At 37.2% G+C, this 12,570-nt stretch overlaps 1 protein-coding gene across 1 annotated transcript in view; it reads left to right on the forward strand.

Annotated features, from left to right (window-relative positions):
- The first annotated feature begins 828 nt into the window (after positions 1 to 828).
- The window catches only part of LOC102301333 (alpha-N-acetylgalactosaminide alpha-2,6-sialyltransferase 1), a 17,287-nt gene continuing 5,545 nt past the window's right edge, over positions 829 to 12,570 (forward strand). Inside the window, exons 1-7 of the mRNA XM_005949879.3 lie at positions 829 to 1,016; positions 1,145 to 1,436; positions 1,714 to 1,876; positions 3,106 to 3,268; positions 7,670 to 7,808; positions 7,895 to 7,998; positions 8,473 to 8,556. Coding sequence (XP_005949941.3) covers positions 922 to 1,016; positions 1,145 to 1,436; positions 1,714 to 1,876; positions 3,106 to 3,268; positions 7,670 to 7,808; positions 7,895 to 7,998; positions 8,473 to 8,556 — 1,040 coding nt within the window. The 5' untranslated portion in view covers positions 829 to 921. The remainder of the gene's footprint in view (positions 1,017 to 1,144; positions 1,437 to 1,713; positions 1,877 to 3,105; positions 3,269 to 7,669; positions 7,809 to 7,894; positions 7,999 to 8,472; positions 8,557 to 12,570) is intronic.

Raw genomic sequence — 12,570 nt, forward strand, 5'->3', positions numbered from 1 at the left:
CTGTTACCTATGAGTCCTTTTGAGCACTAGTAACTCTCAAAATGACTCAAGTAAAATAAAGATCATGAGCTTGTTTAAAGTTTCAACTTCAGGATTTATTCTGCAGATTTGCCTCCAAAGGGGGTTTATGCTCCTCCTCTGCACTAAGCGCCACCTAGTGGCATATTTAAGTAATGTCATAGAACATGTAAAGTGTAGTGAGATAACAGTGAATCACCAATTAAAGATATAATAAGCACAAAAAATATAACTAGGGTGCCCCCCGTTAAATTAAAGATTTTCTCTAATAATTGAATTACTAATTAAACTAAAAGTGAAAGACAAGCCACTATCACCCTTTAAAGAAAGAAAACAACAAAACCCAGGAGTTTGTCACTAAACTGAAAAATAAGTTAATGACCAAAAAACACACTCCTCTCTACTGATCAGGAATAAGCAGTCATCTCACACACACACACATCCCACTGGCTACAAAACCAACAAGACTTTTTGCTCCTTATCTTAATTGCTGAGTAGAGTCAGCTGAACAAAAAGTGTGGCATCTAAGGCGGGGAGATGGCAGGACGCACCAACACACGGTCAAATTCACAAGACAAACCAAATGAACCTTTTTGCAGTTTTCAACGTTATTAAAGGAATGCTGTGGCTTTTATTTTAGTTTTAAAATACTACATGTATAACAGGTTTAATCCCTGAGGTATGTCTGTTTCTGAAATTCCATTGTTGTGTAACAAACCACATTGCTGTTAAGCTCTGTGTGGTTGGCTTTGTGTGTCTGAATATATTTGACTGCATATCTGTCCGCAAACTGTGGTGTAGCCCAGCCCAGTCACTTCAGTGAGAAGGAGTCAAATCCAGAAGGGAGTGCATATGTGTGTCTATGTGTGTTCAATTTAACGGCGAAGCCTTCACTCAACAGCGATGGCAGTCCACACATCCAGGATGTTTTCGTTGCTCCTTATAATGACAGTTTTTTTTGTGGCTTTGATTCTATCTCAGGAAAAGTTATCAAAACGGTAAGTAGTTTATTTTATTTTGTTTTTTAAAAAAGGAATCATAAATTGATTTTCTAATTCTGAACTTTCCTTTTTGTTCCCTTTTGTTCTGTTTCCATTTGTGCTTTTCTGTGAAATTTATGATTCAGTTGGATAACTTTCTCAGGAAAACATGAACTCCGATGGGAAAGCATTTCGTTTGATATTAAACTCTGGGGACAGAAAGAAAAAACAACTGCACTGCTTTCTGTGTCTACCACAACCAGCCCAGCAAAAAATGTTGATTCAACACAAACAAACCCAGTGACAGAACCGAAATACTCTACACATGGAGCCGTGGCTGAGACTCCAATACCTCTCCTCTACCAAGGAAATTTCACAAAGGCTCCTCAGTGGGATTTTGATGATGTCTATAACCAGGATGCCCCACCCAGACCAACAGTAAGCATGCTAAGACACAATATGACAGAAACAGGACAAATGTAGTAATTAACTTGATGGGTGTGGGCTGGCAACACTGAAGTGAGCTCAGCAATGCAGTCAGTCTGTTGCCTCTGCTGTAACTGTCCTGTATTTTCTGTTTGACTGGGTTTCTTAATGGTTTCACTCCTTTAATTACAGTATATGTTTTTTTAATTATTCCTAAAGGTTTCTAAAATAAGTCAGGCACAAAATCTTTTTAACCTACTTCACAATTTAATATTTCTGTTATTATCAGACATGTGCCCAATCACTGCAAAACTCTCAGGATGAGAACTTCAAGAAGGGTTTTCTTCCCAACATACGTTTGTTTCTGCACAAGGACAACATTAACATGAGCGAGTGGAATCGCCTTTCACATTTTAACAATCCTTTTGGGTTTATGGAGTACAAATATGATGGTAGGTAGTTGTGAAACTGATATCAGGTCAAGTATTGTGTAACAGACTGCTAAGTAATGGAATAATAGATTTTTTTTTTTATGATTTAATTTCCTCTTCCTAATTCTAACTCCAAATATTCTGATAAAATAATTGTGAAAAAGATACACGTCAATAAGAAAGACAGTTAAGTGTTAAGAAATATTATGTCACCTTTTATTATTGTTTTTGTGTCACAGACACTTTTCAGTTCTGTAATTACACTATTTCCAGCACAAGAGAGACAAAGGTCCTGGTGAAGTAAGTCAAAGCTCATCAAGCTTATAAAGAAGTAATTAAACAATCAGTCAAAAAAGCTAAGATTGAACTTGTATTGAAAGACATGACATTATTCTTACCGCACCCAATGAAAATACAGTCATTTCATTATATATCTGTTCAACGGCTCTTTAATGCAAATACCTAATCATCCAATCACATAGCAGCATCTCAATGCATTTAGACACATAGATATGGTCAAGATTACCTGCTGAAGTTCAAACTGAGCATCTGAATGGGCAACGAAAGAAGATTTATTTGTATTTAAGTGTGGCGTAGTAGCTGGTGCCAAATGGGCTGGCCTGAATATTTCAGAAAGTGCTGATCTACTGGGATTTAAATTTTCCCACACAACCATCTCTAGAGCTTACTATAGAAGCTTTTTTCTGCACTGAAAAAAAGGGTTTTTTTGTGAATTAAAAAATTACTTTTTGCCATCCATAAGTCAATTAATAATGATAATAACCCATCACAATACAATAATAAAATTATAAAATAATAAAAATAATTCATAAAATGGTAGGAAGCACTGGCAGTTCTCTGGGTGAAAATGCCTTGTTGATCTCAGAGTTCAGAGGAGAACAGCCAGACTTCTTTGTACTAATATGAAGACAACAGCAAATAAACACTTGTTACAGCTAAAGTATGCAGAAGAACAGATAACAAATTGAAACTTGAATTACCAGAAAGCCACACACACCAGTTGCCACTCCTATCAAAACAGGAAACTAAGACTACAGTTTAGTTTAGTTAGTTTTAGTCTAACCCTAATCCAGCAAAACTGGAAAACATAAGATTGGAAAAAACACTATTTGGTCTGATGAAATTCTGCTGTGAAATTTGCATGTTAGGATGAAAATCTGGCATCCACAAGTCTGAACAGGTTTGCTCCTGTAAGTGTCTGTACTTATGCGTTCTCTTTTCGTTTGCAGAAGTGATGGCTTCAGTGAAGCTGATTCCAAAGCCAAAAGAGCCACTGCTCCTCCCAAAACCAGGGGGCGATGGCTGTGTTCACTGCGCTGTGGTGGGTACTGCGGGAATTCTGAACGGCTCAAAAGTGGGTGCAGAGATCGATGCTCATGATTACATTTTTCGGTAAGAAAGAGCTTCAAAAAATACCTGCCTATTCTCTCTGAACTGAAGGGTAGTTCAGGGGTAAAATGTTCCTATTTGAGAGCAGTTTAATGGAGAGCACAACAATCACTTAGGTCTGATGAAATCTCTAGAAACAGCCAGCTAATAACATATTTCAGTGGTATTTAAAAATACCACTGAAATATATTATAAACCTTTAAGATCAAGATAAATTAAGTGGCTGAAAGCATCACAAAGAGAGTATTTCTTCTTTGGTACAACATCACATAAACTACTTTATGAGGTAAACCTTATTAGTACTATGCTGGAGTCCTTTTTCTCTTCAGAACCTTCTGAAATAGACCAGCCAGTCGACACCAACAACCATGCCACTTTCAAAGTCACCTTTCTTTCACAATTTCTACATGTCTATATTCAATTTGAATTGAAAAGCCTTATGACTGGCTTACCAGAGGTTTGGGTTGAATAGGTGTACCTAATAAATTTTTTTTTTTTTGCAAGACGTTACTCAAATTAACCTATAAGGTATTTCTATTCACAAAATTTTCTGAATGTATAAAGAGAGAACTGCTCTTATGTATCACAACTAAACATATCATATCTTAACACAGCAAACCGAACACAATGGCCAGTTGTGACTGGGTTAGGATTAGACTCTCATGCCGGGCATATGTAAACAGAGAGTGGAGAGAGCTGCTGTCAGGAAGTATATCAGCTCACCCAAACTAACTGCCAAACCAAACTGCCTAATCTCTGTTTACACTCAAGCATATGTAATTGTAGAGTTGGGCAAATAGCACAGAAAGAAAGCCTGCAATGAGACCTGTCAGAGAGCTAAAGAAGGATCCAAGAGGAGAACACACCTCTTAAAATTCCAGGATATTCCACACCTTAAAAAAAAAAAAAATGTATTATTTCTGTGTATTAGAATGCATAGGACAATATTTAACTATGGTGGAGAGCCTTTGAGATATAATTTGTGTACACTTATGCAGACACTGATATGAAACTCATTTCTCTCAGAAAATTGGCAGTTGTTCTTCAAGAACTTCTTTCTTTTGAACAACTTAAAAAAGAAAAAGAAAAAGAAAAAACCTCCAAGAAATAAGAAGCAGGAACATGTGCAGACATGTATTTGGGTGTTTTTGGTTATTTTGGTTGAGCAGATTTTTTTTTATCCTTTTTTGTAGCAGAGCTTAAAGACAATGGCAGCATATAAAAAGAAAACCCTTACAAACAGAAATGACAAAAGTAGCAATAATCATGATATAATATTGTGACAAAGAAGCCTAGGAACTAGTGTTGCAGAAATGTCGTAAATATTTCCCATTGCCTAAGAGTTCCTTTTCCTGCCAGTCAAAGCTTTCCTGCTAAATAATCCATCGCTGTTGTCATACGGTGTTTTCAAACAGTGATTAAGTGATTCATTCATTTGCAAACTGCAGGCAGCCCTTAGGTTCTTTTTCAACAGACTTTTTGCTGGTGCACTTCACATACACATTGAAACTGTGCGCTGGACATTTGGGCCATATTTGCTAAAGCAGTCACTGCTGGACAATCTGGAAGCATTTTGAAATCTCTGACGCTTGCAGCTGATTTTTTCTACAGCATAATAATTTAATTTCACTACCTTACCAAACTTATAGGTACAGTACTTACATGTACTTTTTTCTGACTGATGAATAAGCTAGCTCTTTTTTTAAATTAATGAAATTGTCATGAAACTTAGTTTTTCATGTGCCATCTCTATATATCTGTATATATGGCTTATATTAAGCCTCCGGTTTAAAGATGGTAACAAATGGCGAACAAATTACTTTTTTTTGTCAAATTATTGCATTCTACTTAAACTCTGGATTGGTTGGACTATAATTTTTTTTTTCGTTGGGTCAGGGTTGGATCGTTTTTTTGTTGTTTCCTTACTAAATTAAATCATCATATACAAAAGTTTGTGTTCTGCATTTACTTTAGTGTCTAATATTGAAATTACTTTCACGATCAAAAACATACAGCATGTGACAAATATGTGCAAAAAAGAAAGAAAGACAGGAAAAAATTCAATATTGAGGCAAATATGTTTGACAGAGACAGTGCCATATCTTGTCTTATTATTTATTTATTTATTTGCTTATCTTTCAAGCCACTGTTTATGTATAAGGTGCATTCTGTCCTTTGACCCTCGTTGTAAGCTACAGTACATGACTGGTTGGTCACAGGATGAAAACCCCGTCATATCAGACGGCATTATCAGTTGCAATAACTTTACACCAATAAAATATAGGAAACAGATTAACTCTCTGGCTCTTGATACAGCCCTTACTGTTGTAGACAAACACACTTGATATGGATGCTCTTTGTGGACTTCAGCTTGCCATTTAATGACATTGTTTCAAATAAGCTGTTGGACAAAGTTCATGCACTGACTTAAATATGTTACTAGATGCTATATTAGCTCACCAAATGCCCCCAGGCTGTCAGGCTGGACAAGCAAATACCCCAAGCCTCAATATGAGCACTAGAGTCATTGCGATCCTCCTCTATGCTCTGTACACATAACTGTCAATCCATCCATAACATGGACATCACGGATCATTCGACTCATGACTGACAACAAACAGGATGCATACAGGGAGGAGGTTCACACTTTGACACCATAGTGTCAAACACTTAAATGTCTGAACCAGGATATTGCCTAAATGTCTTTGCACTTACCACAATTATATGTATGCCTACCCACAGGTTAGTGATTGAAGACCAGCTTTCTTGTGCTAGTTCCAAATAGTCAGTTTATTGTCACCTTGCTGAAACAAGAATTGATATTTATAAGTTTTTAATTTAACAGTCACAAATAGGTCATTCAAACTATATGTGACCATTTAACATTTATAGCTGTATATTTTCATCATATCTTTCTCATTATGTCTTTCTCCTCCTTCCAAGGGATCTAATTGTATCCCTGGAGAAAGGAAGAGTTGCTTGAAATAATTATAAGTCTCTGTGTAATCACTTTTTAGCTATGGTCCTCTCCAGATGCCAAAGCCTCTATCCATAAAGAACAAGCTGAACCAGCTTAACCATGGAATCACTTAAACCTAATGCTCACCGTTGTCGCAAGTCTGATTTCAGCTTGCTGTCCACCCAATGATTTTTGTAATATGGCGCAAGTGCGCAATCATTTTGGTCTTTACCAACATTTTAATGATCTATTAGTGCAGGAACTCACAGATTCATCTCAGAGAGAGATGCTTCAACAGTTTTCTGGAAAAAATGCAAATTCTTTGCTTCCTCTGCTCTTATACCCATGCTGATGTGGAGGTCTCTTCCTGAATAATATTATTATTTTTTTTTTTTATTTCATGTTGATAGGACAGTGAAAAGAAGACAGGAAAGCTTACACTGGCCCAGTGTGGTGTGTCCCACACCCTTACATGAAATCCAAAGAAGGAAATAGACTTTCAAACTCAAATGAGAAGCCAAGCAATTACACTCACAAAACTTGTTCTTACCTCAACTCTTAAGGAAGTGATACCAGTAGAAAGAACCGACTTTATATGAGGAATGCCAAGATTACCTATGAGTTCCCAGACTGACTGTTATTTCCTAAGCCTAAACAACACCAGCTATTGTCTGAAAAGATCTCTTACCGGCATGTGACTCAGCTGTACTGGTAAATGACACCCCCCCTCTGGTACTCCAGACTAGAAATATGAATCACATCAGTCATCAAACAGACCTAATATTCATGCTATTTGTGGAACTGATTTCAAAATGGATGAGAGCACTAAAAAAAAAGAGATTTTAGCCAGTGACTCATGGAAAATTTATTTACGCCATAAGTTTCACCTCTTTGAATGGAAGTCTGTTAGATTTTTTTGGTACCGCAACCTACTAAACAATGGTGCTATTGCAGCTAATTAATATTATGCTGATCCTTATTTCCAGTCTTGCATACAACTAGACGGCTTGTGGATGAGGCTTTTGTACTAACACTCCTGAGATATGAGCACTTAGTGACATCATACAGGGTCAAGAGCTGAAAAACTAGTTTGTTTTCCCCACTAAGTCAAAATACTGGGAAAATTACTCAAAACTGACAAAAAGGGTTATTAATAACTAGAAATTAATATAGAAATTAATTGCTGAAAACATTTTTTATTGATGTAAATAAACTTGCATTAAAAAAATTCTCTTGTACTTTATGGGAAGGCATCAAGGAAATCCTTGAACAAATGCTGCTATAAGACAGAAACTAAGGAAAAGCACAATAAGATGAAAGGCATATCAAACCGCTTTCAGTGTGAATGCTGTCACTTGAACTATAGTGACTGAACTTGAACATTGCAATGAAATCAACATAAACCAAACCAAAGATCAATTTTCTGAATTGCGTCTGTTTGGCAGGATGAACGGTGCCGTTACCAAAGGTTTTGAGGAAGATGTAGGAAATAGAACATCAGTGTACGTTCACACAGCGTACTCCATCACTGCATCACCTTCTGTTTTTGGGACATATGGATACAAATCTGCCCCTCATGATGAGGTACTAAAGCTTAGACAGGATTGTGATACTTTTTATAATCTCCACAAAATAAAGATGATTACTCTGCATAATTTTTCTCTTGGCAGGGAATAAAATATGTGATGATTCCTGAGGGAATAAGAGATTTTCAATGGCTCGGGGGTCTTCTCAAAGGGCAGCAGATCTCTGGTGGCCAATTCGACAAGGAATGGTGATTATCATCTGCAGGAAATTGACTGAAAGTTTTGCTGTATGCTCATTGTTAAATTTTTAGCTTTCATTTGTGATTTCTCATTGATGTACGTGGCTGTTACATACACTGGTTATTTTTCTCTTTCTTTAACAAATTTAGATTTTCTAATTGCTTTAAATTGACATTAGACAACTTTTTAAGAGCAGCTGTGGTTTTGTCTAGCTAGTAAAAATCCATGGCCACAGCTCCCAGATGTCACTGCTGAGTGCACCAACAACCAAGTGAGAGACGCACAGGTGTCTTGCTTAACAGATTCAAATGACAAATACACTCTTGAAACACCCAAAACAACATGAAACTTGGGTTGTAATCCACTTTGGTTTTAGGTTTTAATAGGGAATTTAAAAAAAAAAAGAAGAAGAAACAAACAAAAGAAAAAAAAACTAATAATATAAATTATCCCTCCTGTCTTTTGTGTTTTAACCTCACCAGGCCAAGGGACTACTATTCAGGGCAGTACAATGAGAGCCGCTTCTACGTTCTACACCAGGACTTCCTCCGATACGTGAGGAACAGGTCAGCAGTGCAATGAATGTATAGGAGAATGACTGAAAAATCAAGGTGTTGCAATGGCCCAGTCAACGTAAAGAAATGCTTCAAACTTTAATGAACTGAAGCGACATTGCAAAGATGAGTGGGGAAAAAAATTCCTGAACAACAATGTGAGAAACTCACATTGTTGTTCAGGAATTTCTAAAAGGTACCGAATCATGTTGAATAAATGATTACTTGGTCTAATATGTCATGTGGTGGCATTGTTCATCTGGGTTTATGTTTACGTAATTTCAAGATTGCTTTTTTTTCAAGATTCGTTCGTTTTGTGGTTTGACTGTGACATATAGATGTCATCTACTTTGCAGAAAACATGTGTGAAATAGCTTATTTTCATTAAAGAGCTGCTTTGAGGCTTTTAGTCTGTGTATTGTGTATATAGGTGTGGAAACCAATACCTCTACACAGAAATGTAAAGGTAATATTAACTCACTGTGTCACAAGTATGCAAAGCCAGGAAGAGAGTGAATGCTCCATTGGTTGGTCTGACTATTGCCCAGAATCTTCTATTCAGATTAGGTGACTTTAGGAACCTGTGATTAAAAAACAAACAAACAAACAAAAAATATAAAAATACTGGAAGGGTTAAGAGACGATCTGAAAATGAAAGAAGGAAAACTTGCACAATAAATACAGATGATGGTGACAAGGGAAGTGGAAATACACGGGGAACACAGTTGGGAGAAGTTAATCGAGACAGAAGCACACAAACAAACACACTAAACACAGGACGCAACATTGTCAAAGTAAAACACTAAGACGCAGACAAGAACACACAGCCTGACATGAGGCCGGGAGGAAGGAACCCAAAAGGGAACAAGAAAGACTGGGGAGACAAACCAGAGGTGTGGACTCGAGTCACATGACTTGGACTCGAGTCAGACTCGAGTCATTAATTTTATGACTTTAGACTTGACTTGAAAAAATGTTCTAAGACTTGTGACTTGACTTGGACTTTTACACCAATGACCTGGGACTTGAATTGGACTTGAACCGGTTTACTTGAAAAGACTTGATATTTTACCCCAAATATAAAATTTAACATGCATATTATATAGAGATTGAAAATGTGACGTCATTCACGGGTAGAACCGCAAAGGATTCTGGGAACTCGTGGCAAGAGGTACTAGCGCACGCAGGCTTTCAATTGAAATCAGTCACACAGCGATAAAAAGAAACACAAAAATGTCAAGAAGCTGTTGTATTATTAACTGCAATAGCCGGTCGCATGACAGCCACGGGAAGCCGACGGGTAAAGAGATCGGTTGTTATCGGATTACGTCGTTGAAGAGAAATTGTTCGAGCCATGTTTCCGAAGTAACAAAGAGGCGACGGATGGCCTGGATTGCAGCCATTCAAAGACAAATATAACGTCCCAGAACACTCCAGCTCACAGGTTAGTCTGCTCCAAGCATTTACACGAAGGTCAGTCTGCTGTTGTAGTTAATGCGTCATTTTCATAACATAATCGGTGATATCAGAATCAGAATCAGAATACTTTATTGATCCCTGGGGGAAATTATTTTTTGTTACAGTGCTCCATTTTAAACCAACATTAAGACAAGACAGACAATACACTAACTAAGAATAGTACAATATATACATATATATACATACATAAGTCACTCATAAATAAATAGTTGGAAAAGAAACATGTGTAGTTGTAGTAGCAAACAGTGTGTTAAGTGGATGCGTTGTACAGGGAGATGGCCACAGGCAGGAATGATTTCCTGTGTCGTTCAGTGGTGCTTTTCGGTAATCTCAGTCTCTCACTGAACGTGCTCCTGTGACTGACCAGCATGTCATGGAGTGGGTGGGAGGTGTTATCCAACATTGTCTTTATCTTGGACAGCATCCGCCTCTCCGACACCACCTTGAGGGAGTCCAGCTCCATCCCCACAACATTGCTGGCCTTACGGATCAGTTTATTAAGTCTGTTGGCATCTGCGACCCTCAGCCTGCTCCCCCAGCATGCAACAGCATAGAGGATCGCACTGGCCACAACAGACTCATAGAAAATCCTCAGCATTTTCTGGCAGATGTTGAAGGACCTCAGTCGCCTCAAAAAATAGAGACGACTCTGGCCCTTCCTGTAAAGTGCTGTGGTGTTTTTAGCCCAGTCCAGTTTATTGTCAATGTGTACTCCATAGGTTACAAGCAAGTCTGGCGCTGAACAGAAATTGTCGCGCTATGCTCCTTTGTTTATTGTGCATAAATAGTGAATTGTCCTGACACAATATTGTGTTTCGCTTCTGTTATTATGGTACATTGACAAAAACATATACTTTTATTCACAGGATAAAACAGGTTTTTTGTATCACTAATTGCCCAGTACGATTACAGCATACAGTATTATTGTCACTGCTACATTTCTGTGATGCTACCAGAAATTATTTCCACTACTAATTAATTACCGTTGAGCTCAAAGGTCCTATTAATAAACGGTTAACGAATGTGTATTTATGACGACAATTTGTGAGACTGGTAAACTTATGATACGTACGATGGTCTTTCGTTCTACACGGTGCATTTCAAGGTCCTGCACCCATCCGTCGGTAAACTGTACCTGGGCTTGTTGCAGTGACCTGAAGTTACTAAACTTCATGAGTGTGTGCACTCACTCCAAGAACCGTATGATTATAAATATGCATATAAATATGCTACGATGAGATAGCTGACTTCATCTAACTAGCAAATGTTGTCCAGGCTACGTTGGTGATGCAGTTTTTTTTAATGTATGATATTTTTGTCATGCGATTTTAAAGCCGGTCCTACAACCGCATCCAAGAATAACATGCAGCTTATCTCAGAACTGTCGGTGAAAATTATTCTTGGAGCTAGGTTTAATTGAGCTGCATTTTAAAGAGGTGCAATTTCACAATTTGTGTATATTTTCTAAGTTCACTATTTTGTCATGTGTTGAGAAAAACACAGATTTAAAAATTACATGGTCTAATATTTACATTTAGCATATAACTGCAACATGCTTTTTTTCGTTTTTTTAAAGACTCGAAAGGACTTGAAATTCAAAATTTCAGACTTGTGACTTGACTCGGACTTTTACACCAGTGACTTGAGACTCGACTCTGACTTGCCTGACATTACTTGAGACTTGACTTGAGACTTGAGGATAAAGACTTGAGACTTACTTGAGACTTGCAAAACAATGACTTGGTCCCACCTCTGAGACAAACAGAGGAGACACAAAGAGGGTAATACAGAATAATTAAGAAAGATGAGACATGGAGGGGGAGAGAGAGGCGAGATGGGCTGGGGAAAATGTATAGGAAAGCACATGACAGAGAGGGAAGAGATGGAATAAAAAACAAGGAGGGAAACATGTAAACAGAAAAAGGAGACGAGGCACATCGACAAGAAAACATGGAATCAGAAATAAAACTAAACATGGAAGCAAAACCGGGACTAAACTCAATACTAAATAATAGAAACCTACAAAATTAGCACAAAGAAGCCCCATTAACTCAAAATGCTCGGTCAAAAGACCCAGAACAATAAAAACACACATAAAAAAGAATTATGCCTAGTTAATTTCCTGCTATTAAAGTTGATATCACTGAAAATAGGTACATATGAAAACCAAATAAGATTTTGAAATCCATAATGTATTTCAATTGATTGACTGGAAGTCCCAACCATCACTTTAATGATTCTCAACAGAGCTGAGCAGAAGCTCAGAAGAGTCACTCTCCCAGAATGGAGTTAACTTTAAGAGCAAACTTGTTCAGGAAAGACAAAACAATATTAGATGATGAAAATGTGAACTGTTGCCTTGTTCTATGTTGCCCTGATGCACCAGTGATCTGTCCAGGGATTGGCACCAGCTTTCTGCAACCATTATTACATTATTATATTATATTATATTATATTATATTATATTATATTATATTATATTATATTATATTATATTATATTATTACCAACATCTGCTCATATGTATCACAGTATGCTCATAGGAGT

This window comes from Haplochromis burtoni, unplaced genomic scaffold (assembly GCF_018398535.1).
Source record: "Haplochromis burtoni strain Fernald_Lab_line unplaced genomic scaffold, NCSU_Asbu1 Contig_278, whole genome shotgun sequence".
In the NCBI taxonomy this organism is placed as follows: domain Eukaryota; kingdom Metazoa; phylum Chordata; class Actinopteri; order Cichliformes; family Cichlidae; genus Haplochromis; species Haplochromis burtoni.